Source organism: Gouania willdenowi, chromosome 12, assembly GCF_900634775.1.
Source record: "Gouania willdenowi chromosome 12, fGouWil2.1, whole genome shotgun sequence".
In the NCBI taxonomy this organism is placed as follows: Eukaryota; Metazoa; Chordata; class Actinopteri; order Blenniiformes; family Gobiesocidae; genus Gouania; species Gouania willdenowi.
The window spans coordinates 28,769,484-28,792,536 of NC_041055.1; the positions used below are offsets into that span (position 1 = coordinate 28,769,484).

At 36.2% G+C, this 23,053-nt stretch overlaps 1 protein-coding gene across 2 annotated transcripts; it reads right to left on the reverse strand.

Annotated features, from left to right (window-relative positions):
• Positions 1–5,538: 5,538 nt before the first annotated feature.
• On the reverse strand, positions 5,539–22,230 carry miga2 (mitoguardin 2). Of its 2 annotated transcripts, XR_003675250.1 has the most exons (17): positions 22,145–22,230; positions 19,604–19,867; positions 18,277–18,487; positions 17,332–17,447; positions 17,131–17,251; positions 15,739–15,866; positions 13,510–13,627; positions 11,712–11,818; positions 11,444–11,556; positions 9,585–9,657; positions 7,994–8,080; positions 7,809–7,907; positions 7,096–7,230; positions 6,962–7,015; positions 6,759–6,875; positions 5,910–6,161; positions 5,539–5,833 (listed from the first exon to the last, which is right to left on the reverse strand). XR_003675250.1 is itself a non-coding variant. In XM_028463077.1 (16 exons), the coding sequence occupies exons 2-16, from the start codon at positions 19,697–19,699 to the stop codon at positions 5,961–5,963; spliced, it is 1,776 nt and encodes a 591-aa protein (XP_028318878.1). In that variant the 5' UTR covers positions 19,700–19,867; positions 22,145–22,230; the 3' UTR covers positions 5,539–5,960. The 2 variants fall into 2 exon arrangements, 1 of the variants encoding a protein (XP_028318878.1); XM_028463077.1 differs by having other exon boundaries at positions 5,539–6,161.
• Between the last annotated feature and the right edge of the window lie 823 nt (positions 22,231–23,053).

Genomic DNA, 23,053 nt, shown 5'->3' on the forward strand with positions numbered 1-23,053 from the left:
AAAGTATTTATTTGGTTATTTTTACATAATTTGGGCTTTAGCTCATAAAATTAGAATTAGAATACTGTGAAGAAATAACCATTTATTTTGATTTCTTCACAGTATTCAAATTTTTTGAAATCCTGTTTTCGTGGGTTTTATGAGCTGGAAGCCAAAAATTATGTAAAAATAAACAAATAAATACTTGAAATCGTTCAAATTGTGGGCCCTGAATCTATAATCTATGAAAGTTTAACTTTTTGAATGGAATTATGGAAATTAAACAACTTTTCCATGAAATTCTAATTTTTTCAAAATGGTCTGTATATTATATGTGATGTACTACCACTTACTACCAAGGTTTAAAACTTAAACATCAAATGGTCAAATTGACATATTTCACAATTTATGTTTTTTTTTTTAAGAAATTGCCCTAAAATGTGCATAAATGTAGCTTTGCATCAGGATGATTGTCTTTTTTTGTCACTCCTACACCTTATAAAATAAGCACATTGGCCACACATGCATGTCCCTCTGTTTTGTAGTAAACTCAGCCAGCGTTATTTCTTTAACTCACTTGTAACAATAGTTGTGAAGAAACTCAGCTTAAAAAGACCAAAGCAGATTTGAACCAACAATCTTGTTGAGATCACTAAAGATATGAGCTTCACAACTACTTCATCACTGGCACTATAAACAGATTGGGAACAGATCTATTCTGGCTAATTTATGTCCACATCAGAACACCCATTAAAGCACTAATGGTCTGAAATAAATCATATCAGGACTCATTAAAAAACAAATAAATCTGAAAGTAGCAGTGTGAGAGGCTTATTCAAGCAGACTTACCAGAACACCAAGTGCAGTGACAACTTGCACACGTGAAAACTTATCTGTACTATATACATATGTCTGTGCTCTCAAATCTTGTGCAAATTTATGTCGGCAAATAGTGCGATTACAAAATACATCAGAGTAAACCAGAGAAAATAGGAATGTCCCGTCCTCGTTCTAGATTTGTAAAGCACATTGTGTGACCAGTGTTTAAATACAACAAGATTAAAAACAAGTACAGTCGTATGGCGCAATGACACAGATGTTTGTGTTGTTTTTTTCAGATTTGTGAAGTAAAAAAAGCTTTTTAGGCCAGGCTACCGGACTCAAAACGCCACTCACTTTGTTGTTGTGTACATAGTTAAAATCGCTACTCCTATGTTATCTGTGAACGGATCAGGCTGAAACTTTAGTAGGTTTTTTTGAACTGTAAACCTTACATTTTTGTGAGGTTTTCTTCCCAGATATTTCATCAAACAGCTCAAGGACAGACGACATGGGGTGGCAGTCACCTCAGTGGTATCTGTCCCCGGGCAAGACACTTCACCCACATTGCCTAGTATGAATGTCGTGCGTGAGTGAGTGTTGGTGGTCGGAGGGGCCGATGGCGCACTATGGCAGCCTCGCCTCCATCAGTCTGCCCCAGGGCAGCTGTGGCTACAATTGTAGTTTACCACCACTAAGTGTGGAGTGAAAGAATAATCCCTTAGTTCTGTAAAGCGTCTTTGAGTGTCCAAAAAAGCGCGATATAAAATTCATGCATTATTATTATTATTACTACTTCAATTTCAATGTGGTTTATTCTGGTTATACTCACAAGTATAAACTAAAAATAAATATGCTACAGAACCCTAAAAATGTTTAATTTATATTTTTTTAAATCGTATTTGTGAAATAGAGAAAATTGTGGGCCTTGCTTTAAACACAAATACAGTATGTATCAAGAAAAGCTTCATGTCTTTTAGACAAAAGGTGCAAAAATGATTTTTAAAAGGAATAATTGAACAAATATGTATTCACTTTTTGGGTGAACCGTGCATGTGTGTGTTTAATACAGAATTAAATTTGCATTAGGAATTAAAGGTGCAGTCTGTGACTCTCAGATCCCCCTCCTCTTCGCTGCTCTCTTGCCCTGCCTCCAAACTTTCCAATGTCCCTCCCTCAGAGGAGCTAACAAGCTAACGTTAGTCCGACAGCAACATCACAGTAATATAACATGCTCTGTTAAAAGCATATTACTGCAGCGCTTCTCTCTTTCAATGTGCACACATCTCAGCAGCAGCAACAACACGTGTCACTTACAGCAGCCACACGGAGGCTGCTGCGCGCACATGAACACATGCACTACAGAGTTCTAGTGAAACAATTACAAATCAAACAATGTAAATTAAGCAGCAGTAAATACCTTTCAAGCAGAAAAGTCACCAATTACATCTTCTACTCCTCCAGACCATACACTAAAAAAAAAACGGCGCTCTAGCTCCGGGAAAGGCCGGGGCGGGGACTGTGAGCAACAGCTGTCAGACAGTACATCAAACACAATCCTGGCTCTGATTGGTTCTTTTTGCTCGGTTCGTGGTGCATTCTGGCAATCTGCCAAAGGCTGCAGGAGCAGCAGGGGGCGGAGCTCAATGAGCCTGTTTTACTCACACAAACTACTAGTTTGATGTAAAGCTGTCCTTACATAGTGGCAACTTTAGTAAATATGACAAAAAAGTCACTTTTATAAAAGTTGCAGACTGCACCTTTAAGTGTAGACAAGGTCAGTTTAAAGAGGATTTAAATTTTATTCTGAATTAAAGCTCCCATGTAAACCATCCATGAAAAAGCTACTTAACCTTCCACTTTTCTATTGCAAGACATACTTTCTAAGGGCACTGCACTAGCAAAAAAAAAAAAAAGACTGACACTAACTTATGCGGCGTGACGACACCGCTGCTTCAGTGTTCCAAAAAAAAACTTGCAAGACGTTGTTCTTGGTCAGTTTAACTTCACGACTGTGTGACCTATGCTTTAGTGTAGAAAAGAGTATATATTTATATATCAGTTAACACAATGATTATATTATATTAACATTAGAATGGGTGGAGATTCCTCGTCTTATGTAGGTCTTAATGGGATTTCCTCTATGTGTGAGGAAGGAACATCTATTTCATCGGACTGGGATCCTCTCTGCATCTGTGCGATCTCAGGTCGACCTCAGCACTACCAAACTGGTATCTTCAGAGGTTTCTGGGTTTGATGAAGATCCTAATATGGTTTTCTCTACATCTGATGGACAGACTGGTACATCTGATTCCTCTGTGTCCACACTGGGATCTGAAAAAAAGCTTCAGAATGTCCATGTGGACAGGTGGTTGGACAATGTGAAGGAGTTGTGTGTCCTTCTAAGCAAATTAAGATTGGGGAGCAAGTTGTCATTACCACCACTACAAAGAAACTTTCCAGATGACTCTGATGGTGAGTTCTGTACCCGTCTCAAAACAATTCTTGCTCAACATCACACAATGATGGCCAGAGTGAGATTCAAACCGATGACCCTTCGATTAAATGCCCGCTTCCTGAGCACCGGAGATCTTCAATGGAAGAGAGATCTGGTTTCTCCCCTTCAAATTAAAATTAGCCATATGGCATCAAGCCAAATCATGGATGCTTCAAATAAAAAACAATAATAATAATAAAAAAAAAAAAACACCTACTCATGTTTATTCTCTCTGATCTGATAAGTGGAGAAATCAAAAATACTGTAAGGTGGAAATTAAATAAGTAGCATATTTATATATATTTTTTTCCAGCAACATTCAGTTACAGAATAAATAAAAACATACAGAATAAAGATTTAACAAAAAATTACATTTATTACAGAGGAATAAAAAGCAACAGTGTGATTTTTTTTTGGCATGTGAATAAAACAATAGAGAAAAAAAGGGCCATAAAAAGCACATGTAATGAGTAATGGATAAAATCATGTTCACATTTTTGGCAATTTAAAGCATTGTGAAAGTGCCTCAGATTCTTTATTTATTTAATTTTTTACCTAAAGGTCACCGGCTAAATTTATAAGCAGCGTTAAAGGCTGATGCATTTTAACTTATCTATTGTTGAAACATGCAAAATATTTAGTACTAGTTATTATACACACACACATATGTGTGAAATTCCAGCGTGTTCCTTCTCCTAAAGTGCAAAATACTTTGGAATATAAATGCAAAGTTCTGTAATCTATTTGGGGGGGAAAAGTATTTAAAACATCTCGAGTAAAAGCAATTTGTGAAACAATTTATAATGCTTCTGCTTCACATCAGCACATAACGTTACAGCAGATTCTAAGCAAAGTTTATACATTAAGTTTAAGGAAAAAGGTGAAACATAAGTACGATTTAAATTAGGAATGCCACAAAAACAAAGATCTGGTGAAAAATAAGATTAAATACTTTCCCTACAGAAAGCTTAATTTAAATAAACCTTTAATGCCCCTACACTTTGCTTCAAATTGACGTAACAAAAGAACACCAGATGGCACAGGTTGCTTCAGACTCCAGTCTACAGTAGGTTTTTAAATAGAGGAGTGGTATAATAATGCAAATGATTGGTTCTCAGCTGCAGGATGTCACTTCAAAGCACAGTTTTTCAGTTTCAGGTGGAATCAAACTTTAATTTCTTCCGTTATTTTATGATAAAATAGTTCTAGAAATCGCTCTCTTAAAGCCAACACTCGATCAGTAGCCTTAAGAACAATAAAAACAGCCACCTTAAACTTCAACATGTACTGAATTAGTAAATTTAGCTCAATTTAAAAAAAAAAAATTAAAAAAAATGACTTCATAAATAAAAATTTAAAAATTCTAATTTTATCAGAAAAGTAGTGATATTTTCTGTCAAATTTGGGGGGTAAAAAAATGTGACTTTTTTTTTACCGCCACTTTTTTACTTCTGACCCCAAACACCTTCAAATCTGGAAAAAGAAAAAAACAAATTTTAAATTTTAAAACATTCTTTGTCCACACGGGAAAAAATCTTTAAAGTTTTCAATGCAGCTTGGAGTCTTAACACAAATATTAAGCTTTTATTTATTCACACTACTGTTCCTTAGGTGATCCACTTTAATCTCCTGAAAATGTTTTGACTGACAACTGCCAGGCTTCGTCAGAGGCGTCTGCTGATCGCTTTGATGTTTCCTTTGAAGTTCCTTGATTTCCACGTAGTAATTCCAGCAAGAATCTTTTTGAATAATATGTTAAGGTTTCATTTATTCACACAACTGTACCTTAGGAAATCTACTTTGATCTCCTGTAAATGTTTTGACTTCTTCATAGGCGTCTGCTGATCGCTTTGTCCCCAACTTCCACGTAATAATTCCAGCAAGTTAATTTTGTCTTCTTTTTGAATAAATAATATGTTACGGTTTCATTCATTCAGACAACTTTTTTTTCCAAGAAATGTACTTTGATCTCTGTGTAGAATCGTGCTGGAATTACTTTGCGGAAGTCAAGGAAACTTCAAAGGAAACATCAAAGTGATCAGCAGACTCTGACAAAGACTGGCAGTTGAATAAATAAATAAAAACTATAACATATTATTAAAAAATAATCTTGCTGGTGTATAAATGCATATTGTCCTGAAATTACAACCTTGTTAACTCAACCGATCTGGAGGAAAAATACAAAAAAAACCCAAACATAACCAGTTAAATGTCATTCAAACAAAACTTTGAGGTCATAAAGATCAAAAATATCATTCTCATTTTAATTTAAAATATAGACACACTGTAGCCACTCTCACGCCAGTCCCATTGCACATGTAGACAATGATTGATGTTTCAATAAATACCACAACAAACTCCATCTGTGAGTTACAGTGACGTAGAATGCGTTTGCATTTTAACTCTTCTTACTATGTTTAATCACCTTCTTCTTACATTCAGGAGCATTCGTTTCAGGGTACAATGAAAAACGTGTGTGAGGGACAAATAGATTGTTGTCATCAACGCAGTTTCCTCGTTACCTGCAGCTGTGTAGGTCTGTGGAGAGAGGAGCCTGTAACTGTACGCACCGATAAATAAATTAAAAAAAGGTAGTTCTTGAGCTGCTTTTCACCTCTTCAGCCGTCAGCCTGTACAATCCCACTGAGCCTTAGCTGGCGTCTTCCTAGTTTGTCCCCGGGGAGTTTTCTAGTTCTCTGGGCAGGGAACCATTGAGCTCCAGGAGGCCGTCGATACCCAGATACCCCAGTAAGATCTCGCTCCTTCTGTGGGACAGTTTCAGGATGTCCTCGGCCAAGCAGTGAGCAGAGGTGAAGCGGACTTTGTCATGGTCGTACATGTCTTTCAGATATTGCACGATTTGTTGCTGCGAGTAGAAAAGAAGAAGTAGGTGAAACAGGCAGAGTAAACAACGTGACTTTTGAAAGTTGCTCACAAATGATTGTGTTTAATTATAAATTTAATTAAAAAGATTATCAACAAGTTCATAATAATTTTGTCTTCTTTTTAAAAATAATATGTTAAGGCAGTGGTTCCCAACCTCTTTCGGTTGGTGACCCCCATTTTTTATATCACAAATTGATGCACAAGATCCGCCAGCTCAGATTTTAATTTTTTTTACTGCATTTTATTTGAACTTGAAAATGTTTTAAGTACAGAAAACAATTGTTTGATATTTATTGTGTGTGTGATATGGTAATTCAAAAAATAATAATAAAAAAAGTAAAAATATAATTGTAATTTTAAAAAGTTTTTAATCTGTTTTTTTTATTTTTTTATTTTCATAACTAATTACTAGACATTTCACACGACCCCATTTTAATTCCAGGAGACCCAACATGGGGTCCCGACCCCAAGGATGAAAAACACTGGCTTAGGTTGTAACCCAGACGCGATCCCTTGATGCTGTGAAAAAATCCTTGTGAGAACCTGCAATCAAATTAAAATACAGATACATTCCTACCTTAAATATGGTGCACACTTCACTGAGGTGCTGCCTTGGTCCCAGGAACCCAAAGGCTAGAACTGGACTCACATGCTCCGATATGGCATAGAAATGGGAGATGAACCCATCAGGAACCTGTGAAGTAATAACACAAACCATTGGTTTCAGAAGGTTTTTTAGTTCCAGGAACAAAGCAGTGGAAATAACGCACTGGAACTCACCATGAGGAGGCGCCTTTTGGCTTTAAGGACTGACCAGCAGGCGGTGGCTAAAGCCTGGCAAACACACACACCTCTTTTACTGGCTGTTGTCTAATGCCAACGAGGCGTGCATTTATGTACGTGTGAATATTTACAGTTTCTTTGAAGCTGTCAGAAAGCCAACGGTTTCTCAGCACAGCGACCACAGAGGAGGGGGGGTTCTCCAGGTCCTCAAAAGCATCCATCAGGATGAAATCCAACACTATGTCGAAAAAGTTCATGCACACCACCTGGAGACGAGAGGATTGTTTATTCATTTTTCCTGATTCATCTCAATATATAAACAAGATATTAAAATAAAATCAAATAAAATGAATCATCTATCGATTTTCTGACCCGCTTGCTCCTTTTTTTCCAGGGTCACGTGGTAAATTAAATCAAATTTAATTAGATTTAATTTAATTCAATTTTAAATAAAAAATAATCCATCCATTTTCTGACTCGCTTGCTCCTTTTTTTCAGGGTCATGGGGTAAGTTAAATCAAATACATTAAATTGAATTTAATTAGATAAAATAAAATAAAATTAATCTATCCATTTCCTGACCCGCTTGCTCCTTTTTTCAGGGTCATCGGGTAAATTAAGTCAAATAAATCAAATCAAATCAAATTTACTTTAACATCTTTGGACCAGGGTGTTTCAACCAATAATCAACAGCTTATGTCAATAATGCAGTCATATAATTAACAACATGCCAGTAGAATTCCCCAGAACAGACCAGTGTTGTGCTACAACAGTGTGCTACAACACCAGGGCCGATGTGAAAAATCCAAATAAAGAAAAATGGCGTCTGTGATGTAGAACTCACCCCTCGGCCCTCCAGCTCCATCTTAGTGACGGGCCACGTTTCCTCACGCTGAGTGTACAGCAGCATGTCCTCGTAACTCTCCAGGAAGCCTTTGGGACTCTAACGTAGAGCAGGAAGGTGTGGAGTAGATGTTAAGGAGAGGTAATGTCACTGTGTAAGAATCAGAGGGTCATTTGTATCCTTACCTTGTTTGCTTTGACCATTAACCCTGCAATCATTTGCTTCCCCGTCTCCATAAAAAATGTTCGATGAGTTTCATCCAACAATAAGAACTGAAACCCAAACAACAGAAAAGAACATGTTTAAGTTGTAAATAATGTAATTAAACTGCCACTTTTCTGCATGATGGTGATGTTTGGGGAAGATGAGAGCTGGAAATTACAGTCCACTGAATCATCATTAACAGTTCTACTGAAGGTGTAATAACTGAATATTAAATAAATAAATCTGTCAGTGGAAAAGAAAATCATGTGTCATTAGTAATAATATGTGTATCTGTCAAGAGAAATTGACAGAAAATACAGTACAGTGATCAAAAAAAGAGAATACAATAAAATGTTTAATGTTCCAACCATGAAAATGTAGAGCAAATGACTAAAATTACAAGATAACAAAAGCTGCGTTTCCTTTAGCCTCGGAAATGCGCAAAATCTAAAAGCACATGGTGATGGAAACACCTTAATTTCAAAAAAGCACTAAAATATCACTAAAAAGTTTTGATGCTTTCATATTTCAGACATTTTGATATTGAAATGTGTCGCAAAAGTGCAATGGAAAGACTTTTTCCCGCAATATACTTTAAAAATCACAAATTAGTGCCAAATTAGACGTTAAACAACAAAAAAGTGTTAAGGAGGTTTGGAGCGTCCATCTTCCAGCAACAAAGTCTCGCGGGATGAGTATTCACGGTAGTTACGAGGCTCCAAAACAACCTTCAATGGAAAGACGTTTAAAGCGCAATTATACTTTGTCAACATTTAGAAATACCGCTTATATTTTGTGAAAATCTGTAATGGAATCCCAGCTAGAGACTGACCCGCGTCTCCGCTGCACCACGGCACCGATCCAGTTTTTCACTGCTGGCCGCCATCCGGTAATCCACACCGGTTGCGTTTTGAGTGCGCCGCGGTACTCTCCGGTTGAACGACTGTGACGTCACGAGACAGAGCAGTTCTAACGATATTTATATAATCGCGCGAGAACGCAGTTAAATGTACGTATGTGTTATAAACGCAACAATAAACAGAAACAGGTCAATGTTCCTAACAAAGGAGACAAGAAGGTTGGACTCTCTGGATTTGTCATAGCCACATTTTTTAGCAACAGGGAAAATCAAAGTTGCTGCAGTTTACAGTGCAGTTACAGTATGAGAGGAATCAATATGGTGAATGTGAAATTGTTTTTACAAACAATAATGTTTTGGTGATGCATTTACTTGAAATATAATCTGAACTGTTTTATTTTGAAAAGCAACCCAATATTTTATTGCGGAGTACGTGCTTAATTTCCTGTTTCGCTTCATTTGCTCTGTGCCGATTGATGAGTCGTGCTCCGGTGTCCGCCAGAAATAGAAGCCCTGCGTATATCTGGCAGAGGGCACCGGACTACCACATCTGGGAAGGAGCAGACACGCACCGCAGCAGACCCGGTGGAAATTAACACATAAAATAAAGTGGAAACCTATCAGCTCCGGCATCCAGTGGAAATTGGGGGTGATGCAGTGTGATAATCAGATCGAGGTTTATATAAGTGAATCAAAAAGTGTCTGAAACAAACCTGGAATGCTTGTCTCACACAGTGAAGCTTGGCCAGGAAATCTTGGTCACCGTAACATTCAAGTAAATCAGTCCTGGCAACAAGAAGAGTGAAAACACCTCAGACTCAGCTCTTTTTCAAATAAGAACAAAGTGCTTGATGGGATAAACATAATAAATGTTGATTGATCACAGTTTAAATAATCTTGTTTTACGTATTTTTAGCTCCTAAAGGTTAAAAGTACGTTGGCCATGTAGGTCACTGACTATTCACAGCCTTTATTGGTCCATGAGACAATAAAAAGCAGAGAAATGGTCAGGGTCAGACAACAAGACAGCAGCTGTTAGCACGTAAAGGCAGTCAAAAACTTAGTTATTTAGACATACACAAATTGCATCCAGACATCATGAAGATGTTGGTCATTTGGTTTTAACTCTAAAATTTAAATTTACATACATGCGTACACCTTGTGTACACAAACGGTCCATCTCATTCAAGTGCAACAATAACGTATTCCATTAATATATTTTTTTACTTCCACACATCAGATCTTTTCAACTACTTCAGACCTATCCATAAATATAAAATATATTATAATTGGCAAACCATTTTTATGTCTGTTAGGACTTTTTTTTTTATCATGAGAACCTCATTTCTTCTGCAGGAAAAACACTAAATATGCAGAATTTCCAAAAATGAGGGCCAAAACAAAATTTTTTGATGAAAATATTACAGCCATGACCGTGTCATTAATTGCCAGCAAAATTGATTGTAATGCATTATTATTTTTGGCACAAAGAACGGTTTTAAAGAAAAAAAAAGCACTTGTACACCTTGTATATTTTGCAAGATTAGAATTCCAGGCCTTCACTGAAATTTTCCTGAAACTTTATGCAACGGTCTCTGGTTGTTAGGGAGTCATTACACCTAAAACACATTTTCCCTTTATTTTGAAGGTAGAGGCTTTGATCTATGAGGTATTATTGAAAAAGCATTATAATATGTCTTGATTACAGTATAAAAAATATATGGTTACAATGGGAGTCAATGGGGCAAATTTGGTCATGAGTTTACTCAGTGTCAATATAATGCATATCTTCTTTTTAATACACTTCCAATACACAGGACTTGGGAATTAAGTAAATAAAAATGAAAAAAACATAGTGGCAAAATTGTATACAACTAGCCTTAAAAATGAACAAACAAATAAACACACCCAAAATGTTACTTTTGAACACAAAAATGCTCCAAGGGTGAACCATGATTTAATGGCTCCATAAGTGAAAAACTGATGTTTAAAAATAAAATTTTTGCATTGACTGCAATTGTTAGCATGAGAGCAAAATTCAAAATGCTGTAAAAGAAACAAAAACTAAATCAGTATGGGATAAAATTCTGATGTTTTCCAAACATCATCTACCATGAATCCAAAATGTTGTAATTTATTTATTTGGACAAATGGAAATATCGAGAATCTGCAAGTATATGTTTAGAATATCGTTTACATTTTGATTCACTGCAAGCTCAATTAAAAATCTGTGTGGGTCGTTTGTGTAGGACAGTCTGAAAACGTGCTGTAGCAAATATGGCATCAAATGAAAAATAGTTCATCATTTCCAATAAGTTAAAAGTACAAAAGTTTCTTCAGTTTTTGGGGCTACATTTTGGTAAAATTTGTAGCACATATGGTAAGTAGGATTTACTCAGAAGAAGAATAAAATAACGACAGGTTCCTGTCTGCTCATTCTCCCCGGCCCCTAACAATTTACATCAAAGCGTGTCTAAATGGTGTAAACTTTTAAACAACAATATAGATAAAATGAGGATTAACTCTTGGATTTTGTACAGACTTGAGTTGCTTCTGAAGTGTTTTTTGTTACCTCAGGGACCTGAAGGCTACTCTACCCTCCTGGACCAGAGACAGAGCTTCTTCATAGAGAGCAGCTGGCCTCAGAGGCTGATAGACGTCCCCAAGAGACATCTCATCAAATAGCTGCACGTAGAAACACAGACACATCACAATGCATCGGTGTTATTTAGAAGTAGAAAACATTTTTTTTTGTTTTCAGGTTTTCCTTGCACTTTAGAAAAAAAAAAAGTCAGTAGGTAATTTTTTCCCACTTTTAATGGTAGAGGAGAGGAACTCACTTCTGCAGCTGAGAAGAAAGAGTCGTCAGATGTAATAGTAGTCGCATCATCGTCTTTTACCCGGTGCAAACTCTCCACGTGAGGCAGGATAAGCGTTCCTTCACTCTCTGTCAACATAACAACAACACAAAGTGAGTCGCTGCTTTAAAGGGGACATATCATGCTAAATCCACTTCTTTAGCCCTTAAATGCATTTTGTTGTATATTTAGAGTGCTTAGAAGTACAGAAAAAATCAAATTAGTCTCTTCAGGTGCTCCGTAGATATCTTTATATTCTGTTTTGCTAATATTTTTCAATCTGTTTTGATTTTTCTATTCTCTATTACGTTTTTTGAACTATTACATCACAGTATTTGCAGCGGAACTGCCAAATTAGTACATCAACTCCAGGTCCAACACTTAGCACAATCCGCCATTTTTATTTCTCGCTTTTATTTTGTAGTCCAAGTTCAAGGATGCCGAAGTTACGAGAGGATAAGTCAAAATGTTCAGTTGTTGGATGTCGTAACCCACACGCTTCATTACACCGTCTCCCAGCATCAGAACCTTTTTGAAGTGCCTGGTTGAGTTTTATTTTTCACGGAAATGTACCCACATCTGTGGGTAAGGTCATTTATGTGTGCGCGAAGCACTTGCCGAAAGACTTTGTCTGATTGAGGGTTCAATTCCTTCTATCTTTGGAGACGACAAACAGAGCACTTCGGTAAGCTGTAAATAACGCTAAAAAGTGTGATGATAAGACGTCCCTGTCATTGTTTTGTTAGCATTAGCAGTTGCACCGTATTCAGACTTCAAATGTTAGCGCTGTGTGCTCGTTTTAGATCCTTGATCATATGGCCTACGTGATTTAATGTAAGTCTAAAGTTTTCATTAGTCATTTCATTTTGCCGTTTTTGTCTTTGAAAAGACTGTATTAAAATGCATTTCGTGAGGTTAGCTTGGCGCTAGCATTAGCTTGGTGCTTGTGTTAGCTCACTTGTTAGGATTCTGCAGGTTCATCATCTTCATCTCGCTCCGCTGGGTCAGACTCTGGCTCGAACATGTAAGGCTGGATGGACAAATCTTCTGTTGTTGACATTTTGTAAATAATCTCTGAATAAAAAGTTTATGCGCCGCTACATAGCCGTATCTCTTCTATCAAACTACAAAAATGGCCGAGCAGGGTGGAGTTGAACCGAGTGTCACCTGAAGAGGGGGCGGGGTATGGAGTGTCTCATTTGCATTTAAAGAGACCGCACCAAAACGAGTTGCTCTCAGAAGCACATCAGAAAAGGGGTAGAAAAGGGGTGGAGCTATAATAATGAGGAATTCAGACCCAAGCATTGCAGTTCCGCTTTATATAGACCACAACTGTATGATTTATATGTAAAAAGGATTTAAAACCATGATATGTCCCCTTTAAGTCAAACTCAGCATCAATTCTACCAACAATCTCTGTGTCAACGGCACTTTCAAATAGAACAAAGCTCTTTTTTTGTTTGAAACTTGCTTTTTGTATTGTTTAATCATCTATAAACAGACATATACAAACAATTAAATGAACAGTTCACATCAGGGGAACAGAGATACTGGAAAAAAAATAATATATATATATATATATACAATTAGATGCATGCTAGTGTTCCACGAAGGGCCTTGTCGACAGCCCATTTCTTCCACCAATATGTGTTGTTGTAGTATATGTAAGTAGATGTTTTCCGCAATTTCCCAACATTGTCCCAGGGTGGGACGTGCCTCTTCATGCCATCTTCTGGTGATGGTTTTCTAAGTTCCTTTTTATGAGTTAAACAATGCTCACCAAAGTCTGCCAGCACACTGTCTGCTGGGATGCTGGTGCCAAAGTCCTCCTGTAGGTGGTAGGCCCTGTGTAGGAGGGTCTCCAACTTCTCAGCAAACACTTTATTATGGGTTTCAACCTGCAAACAAATACAGGTTTTAATCCTACCTGAAGGCAACCTCGGAAGTATTTCAAAAACAAAAAGAAAAATAAGGTCAAATTCAAGATTACCAGGGTTCCTACAGCTTTAGTCAAATTAAATTCAATACTTTTCATTGCCATTTGAAATAAAGACCAATTCACAATAAACATACTGTAAGTGGGGGGAAAAAAAACGCATCAATTACATAGGGTTAGAGTAATTTTTTTCAAGTGTCTAGTACAGACGTGCAACTAGCGACCTCCAAGTAAACACACACATATACACAAATAATCCAAATCACTCCAAAAACAGAAGATGACTTTTAAGGCTTTTTAAGGATCTGCGGGAACCCTGCTTAAATAATTGAAAATCTTCAGTAATAATGTATGAGCTGAATTAATTTTTTACAGTTCCAGGTTACTTTATTTAGACCCTGTGGGTATATTTGTTTTTGCACTCTGGTCTATACATGATTAAAATACCCTTAATTCCAAAAATCAGGATATAAAAGATGAAAGCATCAAAAGACAAAAAATCTAAGAATAACTCGTGTGAAAACAATCCTGCTATAACTGCAGGAACACAGCTGATTTTGTACATAATTTAACAATGAATGGAATTGTAATGATTTACTTTTCAATTGACGAAAACATAGCAAAAGTAAGTGATTACATTTCCTGAATGTATTTGTACTTTTTAAACTAAATTACAAGAGAACATTTGGAAGTCGTTACATTTACTAATGAGCTTTTAGCAGAGTTGACAAATAACGAAGTACAAATTCTTGGTTACTGTACTTAAGTAACGTGCAGATGCCAGATATCTGTACTTTCTACTCCCTACATTATAAAAACGAGTTTGAAGATGATGTCACAACGTAGAAAGATGGAAAACCAACAACCGCAAAGCTGGAGAAGCTAGCGCTAGTCGACGTGCTAACATGCTCTGGGTTTAATTGAGCATTTGCACTTTTTTTCCTTTTAACATGTTTATTTACAAATTGTATCTATAATAAGTGCTAAATTATCCAGGTGTTTTAAAGGGTAACAGATTTAATTTATTTCCATGTACCAGTTTACTCCAAGTTCCTAAAAAATTAATGATATGGAATTAGCTGGTTTAAAAACCCTGTCTTATTATTGAAGGGACATTTGTTTAACTTTTTTATTGAAATACATTTAGTAGCATGTACTTTTTTTTTTACTTTAAGTCAAGTAAGAGAGCAACTTCTAACTAAGTAAAAATGAGGGAAACATCCTTGTATTAAAGCTTTCTAAGTGAATGCATTCCAGGCATGCACATGTTCTGAGTGCATGATTGTCTATTCATCAGTGTGTAAATGTGTGTTCACACCAAACGCAACTGTAGCGACTGCAGTCACTTCAATCGAACCCGATGAGCCGCTTGAACATAGTGGTGCTTTTTGGTCACTCCATCGCTCCACTGACGCGATGACCAGGGAACAGTATGTGTGTGTAGAGCCCGTGACAGAGGAGAGAAAGAAAGGTCCGATACCTTCTTCTCCGGCACTTATCAGAGACAGCTCCGCTTTTATGGTTTAAATGATCAACTAACGGAGTTACAAAAGGATGAGTTCACTCAGAATGTAGGCTTATTCAAGAAGTTAACCACCTTCATTTTGCCCCGATAAATTGAGGAAGTGTAGTAAAGTCCTCCGCTGCAGCCGTCTGCACCGTAGTGGGAGGAAGCAGGAAGGGCTGCTGCCACGGCTCTACAGACAGTGAAGAATGGGAGAGTTGTCGCTTGAAAAGTTCAAATATTTCAACTTTGAGGGACGAAGTTGCACTTGACCTAGTCGCTTAACTCAGGCAAGTCACATCGCTTGAAGGGAGATAATTGAGGCCGCGTAATTTACATTCATTTGAATGTGATCTAATCGCTTTAGTCGCGTTCGGTGTGAATGCACCTTACGAAGTGGATTACAATCATAGCGCTGTGTTGCTAGTCTCATTACTTTCTTTTCCAATGACCAGTCTGAGTGAACTTTTGCTGGTGCTGTGTTAAAAACATTGGAGCTACTGTCTTGAGCTCAGATCTTACATATTCTTACAGCGACTGCAAAAACATGCTGCACATGTTTGTCTCACCATGGAAAAGTCTGCACATGCTGCTCCCTGCAGAGCTAGGCTGTTGTTGCTGGATGTTGAATGGGTATTACATCGAATATTCAGCGCTTGTTCCCACTTTCTGAGGGCTTCTTCAAACAGCTCCATTCCTAATAAAAAAAAGCAAAGGCATTTGCACAAAAAAATTAAAAACAACAGCCTAATGATAACAATAACAGATTATGTTCTGATCACGCTGTGCTGCAACAAATGGGGTATTGTCCAAAAGGGTTTTAAAATGGAAAATGTTTTACTAACAATGGTAACAACCATTGGTAAAGCTATTACAGTTATTATTCACTAAGAAACATCAAGTGTTCAATTACAGCAAAACTACAGAAACAGAAGTCCACAAATATCTGTTAATATGCAAAAAAATAAAATAAACTGATGCTGATATTTCATATTTTACCAACTATATTTAACATTCATGTTAAGGGTCAACCTTCATTTTTGTAAATTCCTCATTTTTTCCTATTAGTTACCATTGGAAGTTTCGAAATTTGAAAATTCTGGGAATTTTGCAACTTTAGTGAAAATATGTTTTTTAACTGTATCATTTTGTTTGTAGCTTTGATATATTCATTTTGAAATACTACACATTTTGGGTTCATTCCAATAAATAATTCTCATGAAAAGTTTATATTTTTTAATATTCCCAATCTAAACTTCCTGTGGAAGTTTTTTTGCCCCTTTGAGACCCTAAATATATTTGAATTTATTGATTATTTAAAAGGGCCAATGCACATTAATGCACAGCAAGTTTTCATCTGGTGTCCCTTGCCAGATTTGAAAAGGAACCTAGAATATAAAAGGTATTAAAAACAACCACATTTCAGTTTTTATTAATTTGTTGCAAAACCCAATTACTTTGTTTTTTTTAAAGAATGCAGAAAACACTTTTTCTGCCAGAAATAATAAAAATACAATTTTATTTTACAGCGCTTATTAATAATATAGTGTAGGAACCTTATTAACAAAATAAAATAATTTAAAACAAATCTAAACAATTTATTTTAATATAATAAAAATCTAATATTTTTTTGGACAGTGCTTATTAATAATATAGTGTAAGAACAGATTATTAACAAAATAAAATAATTTTTAAAAATCTAATATTTTATTCTAAAATAACAAATCCACTTTTTTTTATACAGTGCTTATTAAAAAAATATAGTGTAAGAACATATTAATAACAAAATAAAATAATTTTCTAAATCTAATATTTTATTCTAAAATAACAAAAATCCACTAATTTTTAATACAGTGCTTATTAAAAAATATAGTGTAAGAACATATTAGCAAAATAAAATAATAATTAAAAAAATCTAATATTTTAATCTACTGCTTATTAATAACAGTGTAAAAACTTACCCATTACATAAAGATTCTCAGCATTAGCATCCTCTGCTGTCACCAACTCTTCCACTACAGGCTCCGTCTCCCATGGGGTCGAAGGATTGGCCGATTGATTCGGGGAACTTGGGACTCTCATCTACGACACAAATACAACATTAAAGATATGGGAGCAAACATTTTGAAAAACTAATTTTAAACAAAAGGTATGAAACTCACAGAAGCCAGGCTGTGTGAAGAACTTGAGTGTTTACTGGGCGCTAAGGAGGAAATCCCACTCATGGTGTCGTTGCTACGGTTGCTGGGACTCATCATCTGTCGACCAGTGAATGTTCCTGCTCACAAAGATAATTACACATTTCAAAACCAAGTCATAATTTCACTGTATTTCCATCCGTAGCCTGCATACTGTTAATGTGAAATATTATTCATTAATTGTTTCTTTTTGATGTTGGAGAAAACAGTCGTTCAGTCTATGTGACGAGAATGTTTTTGGCACTAAACTACATTTACATGCAGGAATGGTTTGGCAGTGGCTGCATGTGCTATAATTATGCATCCTTATATCCAATTGCCCTTACAGTATATTAATCATCCATATACCAAATATATCCTTACATAAAATAGTTAAAACTGGTCAGATCACTATCTCGAGGCCTATTTTCTGGAACAAGGACAAAAAGTTTCAAAACATCTGATTTTGACCTTATGTAATGAACAAAACAAGATTTATCTAAGCGACGAGACAAAGACTAAAGACAGCTTTAGATCAAGTGCAAAGACCTAAAAACCAAATTAAAAGCCTTCTCTTTTAAATACCACATAAATCAAATAAGCACACAAATTAGACCCTCGATGATAAATAACAAAACAATCAATAATCTTTTTGTGTAATTTGTATTGTATTTATTTATCTCTTGGTGTGTGAAAGCTAATGTTTTGACAATCAGAAATGTCTTACGTAACATAACAAAAGAAAACACATGGCAGAAGTTGGTTCTTTGTGTTAGATGAGCACTTGTTTTCCTATTGACTTGATATTCTTGATGATTATTTCTGTTCGTTTAAAATCTCTTAATAAACGATTGATTGATTCAAGAAAAGCAAAACCTTTGACTCAGGTTTGAACAACTACAGAGTAACTTCACTCTATTCTAACAATACCTCGCTTTAGTGACGAGGGTCTGCCAGTCTTCAGCAGTGCCTCTGGTATACCCACAGTCTTCTGGCCTTCTTTCCCTTGGATCGCCTGCTTCTTCTTCCTCCCTCGTCTCTTTAACTGATGAGCTGTGAGGGCCAGAGCCACGCTGCCCAGCGCTGTAGCAAACAGCACCTTCTTCAGGCTCGGACTGAGCTTCAGTTGGGAAAATATGGACTGAAAGCAACAAAAAAACAGAACAAGACAAGTCAAATATTTCCTCATGTCTCAGAAAAACCTCCATCAGATTAATAAACCAAACGCCATCATATGACACGGCCTCAGGCTTCAAAATAAAAGTCACTACACTCAACGGATGCAATGAAAAAAAGTCAGCACAACTGCATGGTTAGCTCCCAATTTTTATTTAATTTACACCAAAACATTTTCACTTATTTGGTGTAAATTAAATTAAAATTGGGAGCTCACCACGCAGTTGTGCTGACTTTTTTTTCATTGCATCTTTGGCCTTTTTGATCCAGGATGTTTTTTCATATTGTACTACACTCAAAGGACTCAGGCCGAGAATACAACATGGCATTTTATTTTGAAGGAACAGGAAGTACACACAACGAAGTAGGTTGAAAAGCTGTTCTTTTAAAAATTAAGATATATCAACGTATTGTTTGATTAATAAATACGTAGTTAAATTAAACACTGATATATCGATAACCTATAAAAATAAATAGAAAAAAACAACTTTCAACTTACTGTCGTATTCAAAGCAACACATATTGATGATGGCGTGTATTTCCAGTTTCTTCAAAATAAGTCGTTTTTTTAGACCGTTTAGTTTGATGACTAGGATGTTTCATCTGAAGACATTTTGACGAAGGTTTTACTGAGACATGAGTCCGTTTGGTTTGGCAAATGACTCAGTTTGGTCTGATACCTCACTCTGAGACCTGAGGATGTCCAAAAATGTGCACCGTACGTAGATATCATCATTGGACATGAAAACTTTGAGAAAAAAAAAAAAAAGACCTCCAATTTTAGCAAAACAAAGAAAGTAAAAAAACAGTCATTTTGAGATGAATTTGACTGAAAAGGCTCAGATTCTTTGGGCTCCAGGAGCATCTTTTAGGAATTTCCCTACTATCTTTTAGAAATTTCCCTACTATCTCTCAGTTGGCTCTAATGTAAGATAATAGATCTAGAAATGATAATAAGCAATGACTGTCCTGAAAATAAAAAAAGGGAAACAAAACCCTCAGTTCTATTTTGGAAAATATAAGAAGCAAAAGTTCCTGTTTCGTAATTAATGATAGAAATACATGAGGAAGTTGACTTTACCTGTCCAAATGTAGAGTAGAGAAACACGGGTATCTCTGCTACGGTCATGGCCAGAGCCTGAGCGATGGACATCCCTTCTGCTTGTCTGAGCGACATCTCTATGATGAGTGTGCCTTCAGGGTGCACCTCCCTGTGTCGCCCTTACATTCACCCAGAAGGAGGTGGTCTGTCTGTTGAGGAAATCAGCCGACCTGGGCTTCACTGACGTGCCGTCTGAAATCATCCAGTCCTGTACTTCCACTCTACTCTGATCTGATCTGCAGACTTTACAGAAAACACAACAGGTAAATACATATACAGGATGGACAAAAAATCTAACAAATAATAGTTTTATGACACAATCTGTCGTAGATTCAACACGTTTGCACAATAATTATAGGCATTAAAAATAAACTGGACATGGACATGGTGTGACTGTAACAACCTTCACACACTGTGGTTAATAGAGATGATATGGTTGGCTTCACAGTCTAGATCAGTGCTGGTTCTCAAACTTTTATGGCTCAACTATCCCCTTTTGAATTCAAATACCCCCTTATGTCTGACTACATTTTGCACAGAATTCTGTGAAAAAACAACTATAGAGCATAATGATGAATGAGTTATAACACACATTTTAAAGAGTTACATTTTGTAAAAAAGTGAAAGAAAGTGTTTATTGCCTCCTGAATAGATGTATTTCTATAGTTTTTATCATTTCCTGTTACTCCCCTCCTGATGTGGGGCCAAGACTGACCTTTGTATTTTAGGTTCATGTTGTAATCAAGATCATTTGCATCATCATTGTGTTTTTGTGTCATTTTGTGTATTTTGTTGTTTGTATCTTTTTTTGATTATTCAGTATATTTTTTATCTTATTTTGTGTGTTTTGTTGTAGTTTTTATTTTATGTTGGTAGAAAAAGTGATGAAAATAGTTTTTAAAAAAATGGCAAGTTTGATGTAGTTGCAAAAAAAGGGTAAAAGTATGCAAAAATGGGCTAAAATTGTTAAAAAAAAATGTTAGATGAAGGCATCTGGTGACCCCCTCAACCCAAGGTTGAGAACCCCTGGTGCCATTTCAAACACTCTTTGGCAGCGTCCGAATAGTCCCTCCTATCTCCTTTACTATCCACTTTTCCTTAACCCCCATGGGGTTAAGGAAAAGTGTTAGGAAAAGGCGATCATTTCTTTTGACAATCAGACACACTTCAACTAGATGTAATAATCTGATGGCCGCGAAGGTTAGTGATGTCTGCCATGGTGAAAAAACTACAAATTTCCAAAAATGCACATTTATAACACTGTCCGCTAATATAATCTCATATATCACACGTTTTGAATTTAAATCAAAAGAAAAGAGGCTACCAGGCTACGAGGAACAAAAGTGAAACCAAAAGAACGTCACATTGAGAATGGTTGTTCACACTCACCTTCAACTTAGAAATATGAATTATGTTGATTAAAACAACGTGGCTAAAAATGTCTTTGATTCCTTTTTCTTGAACCGCAGAGAGTCTATTTTATATCAGTTATAATATGATAATATGTCTTACATAATATAGGTTTTAGATTATTTATTTAAAGTTGTTCAAAGCATAATATTGCTTTGGTCGGGAGTTTCCGTAAGCACTCGGGTGTGCGTGTCCCTTTAAATGTTGTCACTGCAAGGAATTGTGGGTCAGCATTATCTCTTCTCCTTTGGTAAAAGATGCATCAGTGTTTCCTTGGCAAAAGGAGGTAAAAAAACGAAGTCCAGAGCCCCCTTTCCTGAGCTTAAAGAGAACTCGGACACTCTTTATCATGGCCACCACTTAAACACTTCCGGGGGTGAAGAAACAGTGGATAGGAAAGGCGATAGGAGGGACTATTCGGACGTATTCATAGCCTTAGATAACCACTTGTTACCAGATACCACAGCACACCCTCAGATGTCTGGTGAAGACCTTGCCTCAACAATCCCGGATTATGTAGATAGGCCATTCTATTGTTTGGTAGGTAATGTAATAAAAAAAAACACGTGTGCTCTATGGTTCTGGTATGTAGACTGGACTGGACTAGCATGTCCCAAACCTGCTGAACATGTCTGACAACAGGTGGGTGCTTTACATTGACTACCCGTCAAACTTTCCCAACACTTTTTAACAAAACATGTCAACTTCTGAATCACACGGTCGTAAAAGTGAAGCTAAACACGCTCCATGTTAGAGAATGCTAAAGCTGCTGCATCAAATACATGGAGGAAACAATCACTTAGCTTAACTAAGACTTATTTAATGTCACTATTTATTAACTTTCACGTAACATTTACATCAATTCTAAGCCTTGTAGTTAAAAATTATCTCACGGGAAGAGTAAAAGTTATATGAATCAATCAGCCGCAGAAGGAGCACTGGTAGCTAACATGTGTAGCTAACCTAGCTGAGCTAACCCAGTCTGTCATTTCCCATCCCAGCATCATCATCCTCTCAAACACACTGACTGTGTAAAACCAGGCTGAACTTGACACTTCATCGGGTCAGCAGCAGCTAATGACATTATCTGTGTCATAGATGCGTACATACCGTGAGCATCCAACGCGTCACCAAAGGACATTCCGTGTCACCTACACTGACACCGAGCGAGAAGGTTTCACCAGGCGGGATGATAGCATTTACTGACAAGGCCAGTAGCCAATCAGAGGTAGAGATGCCTAGTAACAGCCAATCACAACGTATGTAGGCGGGACAATAGCGCAACAAACCAATCAGAAACAGAAAACTATTCAGTAACACATTTTCAGGAAAAACGCCAGTTGATTGGTTACTTAGAATAAGTTACAATATAAACAAAATAATGAACTCAATATTTATTATATTTTATCAATATTATTATATATACTGCAATCATGATACACGTTATCTTGTATGCTAATTAGCAATTTAAAATTTTGTAGTGGGAAGCAAAGTTTACGAGTATTACTCGAATGCAACACTGCAACTTCCTGCTTGAGCATTTTTTTTTCAAAAATAAAAGAAAATACATTTAGCGATAAAATTCAATCTTTCTTTAGTTTTATTTCACATACGTTTGAAAACGTGCTTAGTAAAATGTATTTTTAATTAAAAAAACAATTGTACATTTTAACAAAACCTTTTATTTTATACAGATGACTTTGTGGAAAATAAATTATGTTCCAGCTGTGCAAGATTTGGTCTCTTCCTTTTTAAGTTTATACATGAGATGCTTATTGTATAAAAGGGAACCATGGCAAGATATATTACCAAAAATAAACGTGAGCGGTGAAACTTGAGTATTTTATGTATGACAATTTCAATCGAGTAACAGTACTTCTACTATCTCAGTACTCAATCTTTACACATCTGGTGAATGCATTTCCTGCATTATTTTATTTATTTATTTATTTTTAAGTACACTTTTATTTTGAAAATGTCTTTAGGAAGTACGCCTACATACACCGTTGTCATCTGAAT

Coding starts and splice junctions, on each gene's coding strand:
- miga2 (XM_028463077.1), bottom strand. CDS start 19,699: ATGTCGCTCAGACAAGCAGAAGGGATGTCCATCGCTCAGGCTCTGGCC. Junction 11,557..11,711: donor CTTTCTTCTCAGCTGCAGAA/GTGAGTTCCTCT, acceptor TTCTACGTGCAG/CTATTTGATGAGATGTCTCT. Junction 7,231..7,808: donor TGGAGCTGGAGGGCCGAGGG/GTGAGTTCTACA, acceptor TCTCGTCTCCAG/GTGGTGTGCATGAACTTTTT.